This window comes from Mizuhopecten yessoensis, unplaced genomic scaffold, assembly GCF_002113885.1.
Source record: "Mizuhopecten yessoensis strain PY_sf001 unplaced genomic scaffold, ASM211388v2 scaffold8221, whole genome shotgun sequence".
Lineage (NCBI taxonomy): Eukaryota > Metazoa > Mollusca > Bivalvia > Pectinida > Pectinidae > Mizuhopecten > Mizuhopecten yessoensis.
In genome coordinates this window covers 401680-420922 of record NW_018407439.1, presented here as the reverse complement: position 1 = coordinate 420922, position 19243 = coordinate 401680, and the positions used below count along the sequence as shown (strand labels likewise).

At 35.3% G+C, this 19243-nt stretch overlaps 1 protein-coding gene across 2 annotated transcripts in view; it reads left to right on the top strand.

The window, feature by feature from the left end:
- LOC110455447 overlaps positions 1-19243 on the top strand; it is a 65744-nt gene extending 46501 nt beyond the window's left edge. For both annotated transcript variants that reach the window (XM_021505589.1, XM_021505588.1), the window contains exon 3: positions 16851-19243. In XM_021505589.1, the coding sequence (XP_021361264.1) occupies positions 16851-17895 (1045 nt within the window). In that variant the 3' untranslated portion in view covers positions 17896-19243. The remainder of the gene's footprint in view (positions 1-16850) is intronic.

Genomic DNA, 19243 nt, shown 5'->3' with positions numbered 1-19243 from the left:
CCAAACTTGCTATGCAATTATTCTCGTCAGTGTTATCCTAATAAGGAAACAATGGAGAAACCAGACGTGATCTTGTGTCTCCATAGGAACGCTTTAGGGTCTGTGTCTTTTCTTTCCTCCCTACTCTTTCCGTTCGTCGGTGTTTCCTTAAGGTACCTCTGGTTATCTAGTTGTCAGAAAAATTGTCCTGGTGGAATGTCATGCATGCTACTGTGTTCATGTTATGACATTTCAGTGAAATTATACTTTAAATTTGCTGTTGAGCGGCCTCATTTTCTGTTGACGCAGTTTTCTAATGACATTAGCTGTTCAAGGACGTTCAAATCCTAAAAATAAACAAACAACGAACTTTATATTATGTATATATAATGAGTAATCATTTGTAATGGAATCAAACAGAAACTAATCATATGCATCAATCACATATATGCATTTTATTCAACTTTGTAATTTTCTAAAAAAATAAAATTATTTTTTATCAGTTAGAAGTTGTCTGACATAAATTACAGTCACATTTACCCCTTGCACTTTAGTCACAGAAAAATCTCCGACCTGTTTATTGTAGAAAGAGTAAATCAATACGAAATGTCGAAACCACTGAAATTGTCTGTAGCATAAAGTCAAACTGAACCGTATTGGTGTTTGTGAACAGTAAACATTCATGACACAATATGTAATATAACTGTCTACGGGTAGGGATACAACGAGTTACATTCATTCCGTCGATATGACCATCAAAAAGTAGTATGCTCGACAACCAACTCGAGTGATTCCAAGGTACGAAAGGTGACCAATAAGAGACATTGAGTGGGACTCTTTTCCGTTTAAATTCTACTTAGCAATGACAATATCCACTCCAGACTTTACACAAGGTGAATATACTGGAAAATATGGCGATATACCGTCCGAAGGTGGAAGTGATTTGTCGGCCAAAGGTCTGGCCCAATGCCCACTCGGCCCTTCAGTGACTTCCTGCTATAGCAATAAAACTGTATTTATTCAATTTAGAAATAAAATGAATGTTGTTGAATTATTACATGATTTAAATTGATGTAGCTATCGTTTCCGTAGGTTTATATTCTGAGATGTGCTGTTAGAACACAAATGTTCATTCACCTGTTTATTACCTGTTAGCTGATTAACAGAAAGCGAAAAGATGTTGGACGCTAGACAAATGGACCCAAGAAGAAAACGTGTTCACAGGTATGACTGATGTAGTCCAGGTGGTTATGTTGTATTACGTAAACACATTGTGTGGCGTTAATGTGATCGTTATGTAAAGTAATGGGCACCAGGGAAACATGCAACGCGTCAGAGAGACGGAAAGCTCTCAGTTAACGTCTGGTGATATAGAATCTGGATTGTCGTTATAGTTAGAAAATTGATTATCATTAGAGATACATTAATCATTATTAACACTAACGATTACTATTGTATATTAAGTATTTAGAGAAGTGTTGCTAATGAAACTGTAATATAGCTTTGAAGTAGTTTATGGTTTTGTTATGATTGGTCCTATCTACTAGGCTCTCTCGTGCGTATATAAACAAGATACATAATTCAACATTACCTAACATATCATTTTGAATAACTATTTTATATACACGTATAACATTCCTTTTTATATGTATACGTATTTATGTACCACTATTATCATTTCTCCTACACGAATTTTGGTTGTGGAACAAAATCGATGGCTTCAGTACCGTTAAAATGTTAATTTTTAACATATGCCTTACAATATTAAACTATTGCCATCCAAATTCAGCATACGAAAAGAACATAACAGAGAAAAAACACATTTTTATAGCCATTTCGCATGTGTTTGCTTTTCCGTCTTTATATATAGTCAGTGACAATGCGTATGTGTCTAAATACAATAAGACGAAAATATAAGAAGTTATTCTATCTCCGATGAATGTTTCTCCTGAGCTCTTCCAGGGGAAAACATACCAATAGAGGCTATTTATTTATTTGCATGCAGAGGCCTATCGTTCGGACACCCGCCAGTAACAAATGAGTTACTCATGGTATATACTGTTGACAAGATTATAAAGGAACACTTGCTACTTGTTGAGTAGGAAGGAGTGTTCTTGACTTTTTATGTTTGAGATTTGTGTTGTAAAATGGTACAGTGTAAGCAAGGTTCGGGTTTTTGATAAAATAATAAAGGGACTATTTAAAAAAACACCAGGCAAATACTTTTGGACGTTCGATAATTCAAAACACGGAATATAATGAAATGTACAATTAGTTTGATAGGAAATAACAGTATTCCTGAATATGAAGAGAACGGGTGGGTTGTTGACAAGGAGTGTTATGAATGTCAGAAGGTGACTGAAACACTTGTCTCAGCGCATTATGTATTTCAAATAAGAATTGTAGATTGTTTATTTTAATTTACTCTCCTCTCCGGAATTTTTTTCGTTATACAAAGATATTAATGATATTTGCAGTGATAGCCATTTCAATCTTCTGAGCACGTTACATTAAACACACCACTAATATGTGCCTGGCATGTCATACTATGTCAGTGTGGCAGACATGATACATTTTGTTACGAGTGACACGAATATTTACATTGTGTTTCATCACTAGTTACCCATTTAGCTGTATAGAACGGTGTTTACCTGTTTACCGAGGAGATGTTTTAGATACTCCACATAAGTACCGTATCGTACATTGTTTAGGGGCTACTTAGTTCCTTTTCTATATTAATTTGTACCTGTCCCATTAACGTTTAATTGTAACCATGATTGATACCTGTAAACATGGATACCCATGTTCACCGTTAAAACAGAAGATTAATTATTTAGCATCGGCCAGTTTTTCATGGCTCATTAACTATCGAATTGTATATATGAATTTCTTAATGAAAAATAGGAAAGAAATTATATTTTAGCGTCAATAATCGACACAAACGGAAATCAATATAGATTAAAAGATAACAACGAGAAAGCTATGTTAACGGTTTTTTATAAACAGTTACGTGAAATCGTTATGAGTTATAAATAAGCGTTAGAATTAGTTATTTCAGACTGTTATGCTATACACCTAATCAGCAGTGTGTCTCTGTAAAAGGTAACACGGATGTGTAAGATAACACCGATTTGTAAACATTTAAATCTCCAACATTATGCTGAGTAGTTTATACCTGTTCATGGATTGCGTACTCATAATGAGGTGCTACATGCACATGCGAATAATTCATTGCATTTCAAATTAAATACATGTATGTTCAAATGTCTCGTGAGTGTGATGGCTTTCTGTGGGGTCCTGCCTTACCGTTACTTCGCTTGAATGGAGGTACCCGTTTACACTAGTTTGCTTAGATTAATGAACTTGGTTATTTATGTAGCAATTTATTTAATTTTAAATAGATGCCATGAAATTCTATACTACAAACGTTATTACTTAAACACCTGTGTGTACATAGGGAAAGTCAATGGACTGGCATTCCACCCTGAGTAGAGGACTTACTAAAAGCGGATCCTTCAATGTATAGCAGGTATAGACAATGGAACAAAGTGCCTTTTGTGCGGGATTGCAGCAAGTACTATCCTTCACAATTCTGAAACACTAGTTCCAGACTGTTGGGCAGGAAGTCGCTTGAAATGAACAACATAAATTTTTAAATTTTCTATTCCAAGAGTGGGTTCATGACATTGTTTGACGCCATTACAGACCAATGGTCCGTAGTTTACTCTCCCCCGTGGTCTGGGATGTGTTTGTCAGAGGAATCGCCTTGAATTTACTCCTGGATACAGTGCTTTTTATGAGGTTGATATCGCTGTGTAGTTGGTGTGTTGAAAACATTTACAAGGCAGCATCTGAGATAGGCAGGAGGAGGCACCCAGGTAAGATTGTGTACGATTATTTTACGACGACAGACGTTCTCATAAAATGAGACATATCGGGGTTTGTCATGAACGTTTCTTGCAAAATGGATTTTGAAATCATGACCACATGCAATCCTTTTAACTTTTGTACAAACAATGATAATTGGATTTTATTATACTCTTTTCACGTTTTTATTCTCAAACGAAAAGAAAACCCGCGATTTTCAATAGATTCATTTACAGAAATTAGTATGAATAACCATGGCCGTAACACTCTAGTAAAGCGTTTGACGTTACGCATGGTAAACCTTTTTTACACGGTTAAAAAAAACCAAGTTAATGTGAGTAGTGTCTTGCCTTACAGTAATCCTCACATATAAAAGAGTGCTTTAATGCAATTTTGACATATTGTAATAATAATATTTCATGGAACAACTCGGCGAAGATTGTAAAATGAAATTCACCGAACAATATTCATCCAGCGAAGCCAGGAGATAAGTGAAATAGGAAACACTACCAGCAGGGTACAGCTGCTGACTTACTTCAAAATAGTTGTATAATCGGTTGATATGTCGCATACTGCAATAGGACCTCGTGTCCCTGTATACAGTTTATGACGGAAGTTTCTCCGGAGTTGGGTGATCCTGGATTGAGCGCAATGTCTGATATTGTTTTATTGGTTGTCTATGGCTCTTTCTGGTACAAACTGTTTAACTATGTCGCTTGTCACGCTTGTAAGCCTAACTGGTGCTCTCCGTTTGTCTTCTGTTTTCTATGAAACAACAACCTTCCTTTCATTCTAATTGGCTGATACCTATCTTGATGAAAGTAATTGAGTAACTATTACCTGTAGTAGTTTGGTGATTACATATCCTTTACATTTATGAATGGAAACTGATATGTAGCTGATATTTTTGGGGTATAATGTGTCTAATGAATTTTGCTCCGATTTATTCTATGAGAGTACTGTGTCAGTCCATGATATCCTGTGGGTTCCTGATAAGCATTGCCGAAATCTTATAATAACAGTTATATAAACTTATAGTCAAAATGAAGTAAATATTTGAAGATATTAGAAGTTCACCAGTTTTTAGAAATACTTTGTCATATTGAATGTAATCGGCCGTTGTAATCAATTTACCAGTAAATACACGGTATTATAGCGTATACCCTTACTAAAGAGGGATAACTCTTTCAAAACCTTGGGTCTTGGTTCTTAGTGCTACCACTGTTTTCACATGCATCACATTCACATAGTTCACAGATTTGTAGACGCCAATGGTAAGCATCGCAAGGTAAGTGAACATTTATTGTAAATCTGATCAAATCAATACCGTGTTGTATAAAATGACAGTCAATATGTAACACAATTCAACGTTAAATATGTGTAACTGAACGTTAGGATACACGTTCTAACATACTGAAATTATTTAGACTGCAACATGAGAAGGCAGCGGCAATTGTGCAGATTAAGGTAAGGAGAAAATGCTTTATTAACGTTACTCTCAAAAACCTAATTAAATGTACTATATGGTTGAAATATGTTGAAAAGACTTCTATGTTTAAAGCTGCCTAAGGCTTTGTTTGATATAAAGATAATCTGATCTAATCATATTATATTACCATTCGGAACATCTGATGGAATATTGCAAAATTCAATGGATTGATTTTCCTCTAGCTTTATTATTGCAAGCACAATGTACCGGTTGGTTTTGAACTCTGCAATTTACTTTGAACTAAATTCGGAATAAAAGGCTGAATGTCGCTTGCATTTACATATAAAATGAAAAATCTCCCAGCTTTGTAAACCATGGCAAGCAATAACTATACTTGCATCCAGAGCTTTAGAACATTTCACATCGGCAAATGTCATAGAATCAATTTATTTGGTAATTACCGTTATGTTTAAGCATTGGTAAGCGCCATCATGAGTAATTCGCGGTTGATTGATTTACCCCTTCATGTGGTTTACTGGCGACACATAAAGTTACCGAGGATGCTATTGTTTTTATGTCGGTTCTTATAAAGTTTATTTTTGTACCGTGAAAGATTTTTATGTTTGGCATATTCAAATTTCCTATAGAGGTCGTGCAGTGTAAAGTATTAATTACCACTTTTCTCAAAAAGTGTTTAATTTTCAGCAACTTAATGTTTTCTGTGACTTAAATCTTTAATCGTAAAAATATCTTCAAGAAACTTGAAGTGTACTAGCATCGCTGTACTATGCCGGAATTACTTTGTAGATATATTATGTCACTCAACGACAAATTGGTGTTTACATTTCAGTAACATTTATCCTGGACAAGCAGCAGGTGTAAAACGTACCTGTTACCTTAATTTTCGTCAAACATATTTCGGTATAATTACTCTAATATAACTTTGGTTTGCATTTTTACAATGAATACTTTAAAACAGTAAAAACAATATGCATAATAAAGAGATACATTTGTTTCAACGTGCTGGACATCAGTCTGTTACTCCTAAATAAGAACTAATTTTCCTATTGAGTTTAGGATGTTACCTTCAAGTAGCACCTGGGCGCGGTATCATGATTATTTCAGTGTGATGTCACTTTAGAATTACCCTTGATAGGCTTACTATCATCTTAATGTGACCTAACCAATGACCTGAAATCCCAATCAAAACAAAAGCGTGTTTCCGGTTTCCTGTTTTGGTGCTTTGTAATCGGATGTACGACAGTTCAACACCTACCTATACGTATAAATTAACATCCACAGGACCGTAGCATGTCCTACAGCGACGCCCATCTTTACGCTCTTTACAGTACACCATTCCTCTTGAATACATATTGCTTGTTGATGTATTTCGATTGTTACTGAAATATTCATCTCCAGCTACCAGAAGTATTACATGGGGTATGCCACATCAGAATTTCAAATGACCATCCTAAAAAGGAATTCATAAAGAAAAATACATCAGAGAGACCCTCATACGTTGTCCATTGTTGTAGTCATTTAACTTTGTAATGTAAATTGCAATTCCACGGTAAGGTTAGCGCACTAAAAGGAAAAAAAATAAGGAAAGGAAATCTGTCCATTGCTACAAAAATCAATATAAAATCAGACCAACTTCCGCATACCCAAAGCAGAAATAGTGTTTGCCAGATTTCCTTCCCCTGGTTTTTTTCTTATTGTTACTGACCTTCTGGTGGAACTTACATGACGGAACAGAGTTAAGTGGTAGCCTAGCAACACCTTGGGATAGGCTTTTACAATTCTAATGTGATACGCCTCAATGAATACATGCGGTTGCAAAGGATGTAGATTTCTATGACAAGCGATATTGATGAACTAGGGGATGCACTTTCATATGTAAATGATGTTCTGTAAATCACACAATGTTGGACCTGGTATGACATTGTAGACAGGGTACGTTCCGGTGGATATACACGAATAGGTAGATGTTTACCTGTCGCTTGTCCGACATCAAAGGACCAGCCAGGAAATACACTTAGGGTGGCATTGCATTATAACATCGAGGTCTTAGTCTGTTACGTTCCTGGTCGGCAAGGATGTTTTCATCCAGATAACAGATAATGGGAAATATATATCAGTATAATGTACAGAAAGTATACATTAAAATATCGTCAATAACGGCCAGGTCTATATTGTTACATGTATCTTACAGTTACTATAAGTTATATTTAAGAAGAAAATATCAAATTGTGCTTATTGAGAATGATGAGGAAATACTACAAATTCGAAAGCAAATCCCACACTCAAAGCAGCTGAACAGCTAAATATTACCCCAACACTGAATGATAAACTGACACCGAATGGTAAGCTATATGATATAAAGCCAGTTTCTGCTAAATACCACATGAAATTACATTTCCTATTTTCATCCATGCGTTAAATTTAAACCAAGGGTCAGTCAGAAACGTTTTCTTTTATTGAAAGCAGTCTTGTTTCTTACCTATTTTATTTTACTTTCCTTACAGTTTTGTCTATATTACAATAAGCTGCTAAATAGTATTTAGCGGACGGATTCTCTCTAACCCTTGGAAACCTCAATTACACTACGCAGTAGAACTAGAATATTTGATTTTAATTATCAATTTTATTTCATTTAAACGCGTTTTAACGCAATAAATGTAGATGAAAACATTTCAAATGTCATACAATGTACAACATTCAGAGAGTTTGTTACGTAGGGGCTATCCCAATCACCTGCGCTCTTGACCGATATCTGTGATGACGTAACATAACTGTTTAACCATAGTTTATGTCATGTACTGTATTCTATAAAAATGTATCAAAGCAAATTATAAAACGCATAGAACAGGTAGGTAAACCACACTGAAGAGGTAACTGTTCAAAATACTGTATAAGTGTAAGTGGAAAGAAGAAGAGGAAGTATTCCACACATCGCCATCTATTCATCTCTGTATTCATTATAACGCTCAATACTAATGTAATGCGCTAAAATGACTTAATCTTCACGACCAATCACAGGCGATCTTAGACTTTGCTATGATCATTTGTTAAACATTATCTAATTGGCTGTCCACACAGGTGGCATGACGTCTGCGTCTCGGACTTTAAAAGATAAATACAGGACAAACTATTGATTGAAATGTTACTCAGATACAGTTTGGATTCTGTAAATGTATCCAACAAGAAGAAGATGCCTTTTGGCTAAAGTATGTTATTCTTTTCGCCAGGACTTTGATCATGACAGTAAAGGTATTGTATTTCTAAAACCCTGTTGGCTATTTAGAAAAAATCCATAACTGTAATCGAAAATATATAAGTTTATACTTATTGAATCTTACATTTTGTTTAATACTTTAAGATTCGACTGTAATTAAAGGGATTTTCTTTTATTGATGAAATAAATATCGACTGGTTTTATGGATCGATTGATTAAATTAATCAAAAGTATGTATGTTTGATACTTATGAGTACTTAATAATTGTTTTTTTCTTGATACTGACATTTGGTAATTACGTTGTAGTAATAAAGAAGTTAATTATACAATAACAAAAGTATCACCTGGATGTAGGTATGCAGTGAAACGATTTAATGAATATTTGTCACCGGCCAGTTAGGATCCACTAATTAATAATTAAAAATCAGGATACGAACTGTTGAAGGTCTGCGTTATTTTGCAATACTTGTTAGCTAATCTGTCTTTAACTTAACTGTTAAAATGTTATGGTTTACAACAACACGCTCAATTTAAATTTCATGTTTGTCTCTGTGAGAACTTGTGTTTGAAATTATTATAAGGACAAAAATACGTAAGTTTTTCTTTACACTAATCTTAGTGGGCCCAGATCGAAGAAGACAGCACTTTAATGTTATACACGGCTAGAGGATATGTATCACTGACCTATGTACTATTCACAGATAACCATCTCCCTGTTAAGACTACCGGCATTGACGTAAAACACCAGACAATGAGCTACTTAATGAACCTGTAAATTGCTGATATATATATATACGAAATATTAAAACATAAGGGCTTGTGATCTGGAAAATGTATAGCACAATCGCCTGTGAAGACAATCCACGAATGACGATTACATTGAACTGTTGTGCATAATCTCTTTTTATCTGTATTTTGTTTTCTTGGGCTTTATCTTAAATGATAATTGTATAACAAGTCTGCAGGCAATTGCAGACGAATGATATTTATAGTATAGTATGATGTGGGAACGGTACAAATTAAATGATATCATCTAGATACACAAGGTTTTGGTATGCTTAAGAAGTAATATTCCTTATTGATTTAGACTATCTATAAATCCTTACGAGCATGTCTTAGAAATGCTTACAAACTGTACAATTTATAATAGGAAAATAGACATATTTAAAACCAAAGAACTTATAATACAATACATTATGCGTATAAAACGATCCTATTCTTTCAGTAATACGGAGACATGGTTTTAATTGTAGGACAATGTTTAGACAGTGTTATTAGGACTAGAGCGGTGAATAGCCTATCGCAGCCTGTTGATAATTACCAGTGTAAACCATGCCTCATTGTTGAGATAAATCGTCCACAGTTCATAAGACGTGAAATTAGTTCTTTCATTTGGTCATCATATCTCAAACCCGGACAAACTATGATACTTCATTGGAATTTGGTTATTGTCGGGGATTGGTGTTACTGTTATTTTAAGCTGACACATTCATGCTAAGCCCATACAAGTAAAAATGTCACCCAATATAGTCCATTCAAATATTGATCGTTAAAAATATCGATATCAGTGTTAGAGACATATGGCTGTTTAAATGTTTCAGCATGTTTTGTTATTCAAAATAAACATTTCATCGATACAAATAAACATGTTGATGATGTATGTCTTTTCTAATTTGAACAATACTATATACGAAATACCAATAGACGTTTTGTCTTCGGCTGTACATTGAATATTCTAGTAGACCGATCTTGCATTCATATATATGTCAATGCGTTTATATATAAAAGCTCCGTGATGAATGTTTTACCTATACTACCTGTTATTTAAAACAGCTGTACTCAATGCCAGATTTCTGTATGTATGTCTGTATTATTGATACGACTGTTAAGTCTGTCACACCCTCACTCCAAGTCCCGTGCCACATTGTTCCGTGGAGTTTGGCGCGCTCGTCGACGTCCTTTGGTGAATGAGTTGTTATTTGATGTATTAGGATAAGATCTATACTTTCACACTAGCAGGTCTGTACCAAAGGATTGGGTTTCAATGACTGTCGGTGTACCGGTGGTTTAACTCTACCCGAGATGTTCCCTCAACCCTCCATAGAGTTGTTAACACTGGACGTGTTGTGTGTCAGCAGGGATATATGGACTGTTTGTGGTTTAACTGTACCCGAACTGTTCCCCCAACCTGCCAGAGCTGCTGGCACTGAACCTGTTACGAGTAAGCAAAGATGTGTCGACTGACTGTGTTTGACAGAACCAGAACTAGTCCTGATTCGTGGATTTCTACAAAGTTTTAATGTCACGGTGCATACTATGAACCACTTGTTTGTAGATCTATCTGGTGCGTCTTACAGTACCAATTTGGTGTTGACTGGGAAGGTAGGCATGTATCTTCGCATATTTTAATCTAACAGTTTGTTCCATGGTATTGTTTTTTTTTAAATGCATTAATAGTGAAAGTCTTTCAAAACTATAAACGGCTGCAAGCAATCACGTTGTATTATTCAGTCCTCTTTTAATTGATATCTAATGATACGATTAGTAAATTGTTTTTTAAAAAAGTATCCATAAATGTTAAGACCAAAATATCAGCTTGAAGCGATCAGCTTGAAGCGATTTGAAATCCACGTCATTATTGTTCCCAGTCAGTAATCAATATGAATTTATAATAAAATAAATAACGTGAATGAGAAAAAAATATTATTTCCTCCAGAATTTTCGAACCCTAAGTCAAATATTCAACCAGGACCTACGTGTATTGATTGTATCAATTATATCACGGCAAAATGCCATGGGATGTGCTTTGGTGTTTGCCGTGGTGTCTATAAGACAATGTTACCTAGAAAATCCAATTATATAGATAAAGCTGTTCTTTTACGCATGCAAGCCTTGGTCACGTGATGCCTCGTTTTTAATTTAACAGGCCGCGCGAGCTGAATATCATATTTAATTATTAAATGGAGTTGCATCCAATAATCTCATGCAGCCAGTGTAACGCAGATGTATATGGAAACGATTATCTATGCAAATGCACACGTATACCTTGACTAGACAAATCCAACTCGTCTAAGACCAGTCACAAAAGGCTCATTCGTGTATATTTGTAATACAGGGATATTTGAATGCACGTTGCAAGTAAATGCTTTATTGGGACAAATATAGCCTACTTGCTGGTGTCTTTTGCTCACTAATACATTATAATTAACCAATGACAAGTGTCATTATATCGTTGAAGTGGAAGAATGATATGTAAGGGTCTTCTTGAAATCACGCATCGGTGTGTATACATGATATTGTGTAGTAAATCATTATATTTCAATGCAAGTATAAATTTCCACTCCTTTACTCCTATACACCAGACTAAGTCATTCTTGGACTGAAACTTTAGCCAGTCAGGTATCTGTAGAAAATTCATTTGATACAATGTTGTGAATCAAACATTGTTTACAATGGAACTGTAACGATGTTTATACTGGTTGATTAGATACGTGTTGTAAGCATCACTTACTGTACACTTGCCCTAGTCGTCGTTTACCCGCCGTCCCAACACTTACCGGGAAGGTGAGTATACAATACACCAAATACTGCTTCTGCGTTTAGTCCAACATTTTTTCTTTTTATATGCACGTTTCAGTTTCTGCCATATCGGACCAAGCCTATGATGAATTCAGAACATTATTTTCTGCTCTAACCTGTTATTCAATCGAGCATACCAATCTCATTTCTATTATGTAATTTGCTTGTGAGAACTATCCTTCTAAGTAGCAAACAACACTAGTATCGAAATCAGCATTCCATGTACAGTTAATTTCAATGTCCAATACATAATATCAAATGTGTTTATATAACTCATAGGTGTGTTCAAGATTGGAAAATTAATCACATCAAGGTTGGAAAGTACATAAACCCAGTAGTTGTACGCCCGTGTCGCGCATGCATTACTTCGATTTAAATGTTAGGCATCCGTTAGCCGACAGAGGATTGTTGTCCAATAATAAGCTCATGCGTCATCTGTGTTGCTAATTAAGTACCGTTCTGTTTATGATTGATCAAACTACATTCTTGACTAGTGTCAGTGTTACTTAATGCAAGTGTAATTTCGCTGCTTGTCCTGATAATGTTTGAATGGGCTCCGTCCACAGTAGGTATGTAGGTTGTTGAGACCGCGCCAACTAGTGCCACCTCCGGCGGTACCATAGGACGTTTCTCGACAAGAGAACAACACAACACTGATAGCATTTGAACTTGACAGTTTGCGTCATACGATTATAGATGATGGATATATCTGAGGCTTAATACGCCATGGTGATTAATGTCAATCATGTACCATGGTGGTTTTTTTTCAATAAAGTATTCTTATAAAATTAAGTGTATTTTGAGACAAGATACTTGTAGTTAAATATTTAGTTACAGAAGGAAATTCATACACATTTTATTTCTTAATAAGACTTAAAGTGTTAGCTATATTTATTATCAGGTATGTTATCTGTTTCGATTTCTAGCAGAACGTTTGTCACTAGTGATGAATATGTTCTTTTTGATGATAAAACATAACAGGAACGTAAACTGTTCATACACATCTGACTTCAATTGTATCTTTATTTCTCTTATAGCCCCCAATAATGAAGTTTACATACAAACAGAAAAATGATTTGAAAATACATAGACAATGATTTAAAACATCATCAATTAACCTGACGGTAACATATTATGGAACATATTTACATAGTTGAATACACACATTTGTTGTAACAATATAATTGGAAAAGCATATATATTTTGTCATAATACGTCCCATCAATAAACATAATGTACAAATCTATTGTAAATAACTTAAAATAAACTTTGAACATATTGTACACCGTACAACTCTCAGTAAAACTCTGTTTATACTGCTCTTAGTACAATACTCTGTCACATGATTTATCTCTCTGTGTAAAAGAAACAATGTCATAACAACTGTTTCATTCAGTTGTTGATTTACCCTATGTGTTTGACGGATATCCTTAGCAAAAACAAACTTTCACGTTAAAATGGGTGTCGACATTCACTGTAGTGTTACGCTATGGTATACTATTGTATAATATCTAGATATTAACTAAAATGATGATGATGATGATGATGATGATGATGATGATATCAACACAATGCATACATATTTTTTTTTAAATATATGACACTACATTGAATCATCATTCCTCTCATATAGATTACTGTAAAATATACATATTTGTTTTCATCTTAATCTATATGTTCTTATATTTTCTGTCTTCAGATAAATGTTTACACAAATATAAAGATGTTCATGCGACATTTAACGTCATTTTATATAATATGTATACATGATCATATATACGTTCATATGAAATTTGACCGTCTCTTACTAAATGTTAACACAATATAAAAATGATCATATGATGTATCAACGTCACACAGTTAAGCTTAGACGAGCACAAAACTGTTCATATGACCATTTACCTGTCTTTACTTAAATGTTTACTAGCGTATAGAAAAGTCTATGACACTCTCCCTGTATTGTATATTGTCATTTCCCAATGATATCATACTATATAATGATATACAATATTACATCAAGTCTGAAGTTCGTTAATCGATTTATCTGTAAGATCGTTTTACGATATTGATTTACTCACTTCAAAAATCACTTGGGTGTATTGATTGTATTGACTCCACTGATCACCGAGTGGGTAAGTAGACATGTGTATGTACCAGACATCGTAACCAGTCGTAGCTGTTACCAGACAGATATATAAATCATTTTGATTTACAATCTTACCTCTCTTCTTTTGAGGTAGCCTATAACAAAAGTTAGACCCGCCTGATTGACAAGTTGAGTTCGTGATAAATTATAAGTTCTTCGACATAATGACTTTTGAATTGGAGCCACTGGATGCGAACAATATCCTGATCTTTAAATGGTGAAACATATTGTCGATTGTTATTTAGAAAAGAAAATATTCCATTTGTTTAAAAAGTTGGTGATACTGTTTTTTTACATATAAATTTGTCGTAAAATCACTGTAATTCATTTTTTTAAATAGTAAATGAATTTAAAGTTTTCTAAAACTATCTACTCATAACAAGGTGAAAATAGATAATATCAACCCACTGTATGACAATAGATAATATCAACCCACTGTATGGCAATGTTGGGTATACAAGATGTTTAAATAATATTGCCGAAGGGGTATATGCTACGCATATTCTTTAGAATTTCATTGACATTGAAAAATGAATTTTAAAAACCTGAAAAGTTATTAGACTGTAATTTGATAATGTTAAATGCATATTCCAGTTGAAAAGCCTTCCGTGTGTACAAGTAAACTAATACAAAGGATTAGTCTTCCGTTTTAATTCTTTTGACGTGTAAGATGAAAAGAAGTGTCCTTTTTTTGTGAAAGCTATTATTTCAATAAAAATGCTAACTTAAAATACCCCAGATCATAATACTCTATTGTTGTTTTGCTGTAGCTCAACGAACTATTATCTGGTCAGGAAAGAAAACAATAACTCTTGAAAAACCCATAGTATTCTGTACCAATATACAATCACAATGACCAATGATAGTAAGCCATACCAAACAGTTATAGGGAATGTGTCCAAACCTGGTTAAGGTAAACACTATAATCGAACCTTAAATATATAACCCTTCACATCAGACACAGGACTGACGCCTAACTATACTTCCCCTCCTCCGGTACAGGTATTACATTAAAACTATCCACACCTGATACAGGTTTCCACCTTAGTGGCAGCCTTACCATGTCACGTGAGACACAGGAATGACGTTACACTATAACTATCTACACCTGGTACAGGTATGTACCCCGGTGGAGTTCCAACCCGTCAGTTCAGACACAGGAATGACGCTACACTATAACTCCCACCTCTGACAGGTATTATGCTACATCTTAGTGTGTATTGAAAGATATTGCACTACGGTGTGAACTTATTAAAAGATCGGCAGATAACAACAGATCAGGCGAACATTTTGAAATAGATATCATCTCATCACGACAACTCCAAGTCCTATGTGTTTCTATCGATGAGAGCAATTAACAGGTAGGGAGGTATACACATTTAAATATCCTGTGGTCATGACCTTATAAGAACTATGCCCTCGGAAGATTATCATTTAAGTCTGCACATACCGTCAATGTAGAGATGTTCAGTGTTCCGTCGGGGGTAGTTCAAATAAACCATCCATCAAACAGGTGTAAATATCATAAAATTACCTTAAAGTGCCCAGATGTTCTTTATCTTTGAAAACACTGTATCTCTTGATCGAGCATGGTATGAGATATGATCGGCATGGGCTTATATCATGTAATCTGCTGATGTTAGCTTTTAAATCTTACATAGTTTTGCGATATACAGTTCCAATAAAGTGATGGGGCCAATATAAAATGATACAGTGAATATGTTTTGTCGACTCTGGTTCATGTACTAATAAAAAAAGACGTGTATCACGTGGTGATTTTTCTGCTTTCATATTTACATTATATCTTGACATGCTATGACAACACAAAGGGCTAATGAATAATATCTTAATGAGACGGTGTTGAAATTATTAGATCTCTTTGTTTGATGATGTATAATCCAGATCAAAGTAATCAGACCACAAGTTGCTGTCGATATGGGTTGAAGTTACACTTTTTGACTTGTGATGTGATAAGTAAATCTCCACTCAAACATGATAAAATACTTGAGTATATAGGTGGGATCATATATGGCAGTATCTATAATTCCATAAATCTAACACTCTTGTTTGTTTAGACGGTTTCTGACAGCGCAGATAACTCTATTAAAACCCCACGGATCGACGTGATGATCAGGACAGGGGTGTAAATAAAGGCAATACACACCGTGGCATACACTAGTCGGATGGTCAGATAGATTTACTATTGATTACAGTAAAGAGTGTAAACAAGTCAGATGAGAGCGTTTGCCGTGTGCCATTTTAACGTGCTGATTCACATGTCATTAATAGTGGTATTCTATCCCAGGCAGAGATACTTAGTAGCATTGATTTCGGATAGAGCTCTTGGTAAATATGGTATGTATGATACATTCTGATAAAGGCTGAGTCAATGAAGACAATTGGTTTACTAAATTGTGTAAATGACAGAGCAACTAGCGTTGAATCAATTGCAAGACAAGGCGACAGTAAGCAGGTTTTCACGAGTGAACCGTTGTTTTCTACGATGGACATTTTTATCATATTGACAAAATACACTCCAGGATCACAGCTGATATCAGCAGGTGATTGTGTTTTATCTTATCCAACATTTCAGTGCTGTTTTTTTCTCGTTTCAGTGGCTTTCTGAGCAGGCGCCCGCAGACGTCTTACACTGATCACAGATTTGCCCCGTCCCCTCGGATACGGTCAGCAAGCTGTAAGCCGGATACCACCGCCATGCCCCGTTCACACGTCAGCATCGCCAGGTTCTATGATTGGTCAGAGGACCTAGGGGACTGTGTTTCTGTGTCAAAGTATTACAGAGACCTAGCCACCGTACAAAAGAATGGGACCGACAAGTTCCGTGGCAGGACGCCTTGGTGTTCCAATGGTGTCCGTGTGAGTCCAGGAAGGATGTTTCTCAGAGACAAGGCAGGATTGACAAAGGGAGAAAAAGACATTATCGAAGGAATTTACCGCAATAGAGGAGATGTTTTGAAGGACGAGACTCAACAAGTAACTACGAAAGACGAGTGGCAACTTGTAAAGAGTCACAAGGACGCTTGGTTGGTGGGTAAATCCGTATCCAAAAACGGGGTCCGTTCAGATGGAGTTCGAACTGATTCTTCCGTTGATCTGAAACTACCGGATAACCTGTTCAGTCGATCTGTGGATGTAAGTAACAATTCTGATAGCATGACCCAATCGACAATTGCCGAAACAAATAGTGAACCTGTGAAAGAGGACGACATACTTGTAGCTCCCCCATCGACACCCGATAGGGAGCTTACACACGGCAGCTTTTCGGATAACTCTTCCTCTGCTAACAGTAGAAATCGAACGGTGTACCGGTGTGGAGAAAGATCTGTGATGACTGATTCGGACAATGTACTTGCTAAGAGCCAAACATTCAGATTAGAATCTTCCGAACATCAGAAACGTAAAGTATTTGTCAATGTGTTTCTCCCGCAAAGTTCTCCGGAATTACTGCAGGATCGCACACGAACATCCATGGAAAAGGACCGGAGTTCTTTGACAAGGGGGAGTTTGAGACGAGACGGTACGAGATTCTCGCGTTATACCGGAGACAATTTTGTTCAACCTGCAACATCCCTTTCCTATTCTGATTCTCGGAGGCACCAGCGGGGACTTACAGGTACAATCAGTTCTGTAGGCGACTGAGGTCATGTGTCTTTTACGGAACGATGATCGTAGTTGTGATGACAGTACCACGAACCATCTGGTAAATAACCGGACAGTCCCTGTCATCGTTGAATGTGATAGCGAAATTGTCGTGGAATATTGCGATGAAATATGGCTGTCACTAAATCGTGAATATCTTCTGTATCGCATTGTTCATGGATTATAGATGTAGATTTCTGGTAGATTTCATCTATTGTACAAACGTGAATCTCGGTCTAGTACACCTGGTATTAAGTGCTAATGTTATCCAATAGATGGATATATTATACCTAGTGTTATTGAGGTACTGGTTTGTGTCCGAGAGATGATTTTAAAGGGATTCATCTAGCCGAATGGTGCTACATATGGCCATTTCATTGGGATGTGTTGTTTGTGACAGTCTGTGATATGTCTAGGCATTTTCGTGTTTGTAAGACGCTGTAACAAAAATGTATTTATGTTTCATAAGCATGTTATATTTATAATAAACCTTTGCTAAAGATAAGTGCAAGTCATATAAGTTTCAGCCATGAAAATACCTACAGAATTTAGTAAATAATACAAATCTTACACGTATGTATGTAACGGAGTGCAATATCAAACACCAAGCTAACGACTATATAGCGTATATACTGGACTCCTTAGTATGTGTCTAGACTGAGGGGGACCATTCATAAGGTTTATATTTATTGATGTTGTAAGAATATTACGGATAGGAGTTCTTGATTTAATAGTTGTGTACCACAAAACAGTCGCAGTTTAACAATGGACATTATCCTATAATGAGTTTGAATTCAACATGACAGCGAATATTGATCAATTATAGACTTTTGTTTAGGCATATAATTATGTAGTTATTTGAACCTGAGATAACGATATTGACCGAAATAAAATCGGGGTTAATATAATGTTTCAGGTGCATATATAGAGGTCTTACATGAGCTTCCATGTCATATTGAAGTTATTAAAGGAATTCAATAATTTGATATTAACGAGTTTAATAAATTCAATTTGACATGGACACGAATGTAAGATTCTATTTATCACATAACATTTATAATTTGAACACAATTGTGTGTTATTCGCTGACTCGATATTGGTTAAAATCAATCATACTATTGTCGTGCAAAATATTGTGGTTTTTTTTAAAATAATGAACAGTTTTATGCAATTGCAAAAACATAAAAGCTTATCAGAAAAAAAGGCAGTTCATCAAGTTAACAATTGTTTACCAATCGCATCACCTTTAGGTCTTATTACACGTGTGTATTACCATATCTATGACATGGCCGTATGACATAATACAATCGGTCACATATTCACCAGAATAAAATCCTCCGTTAAATAC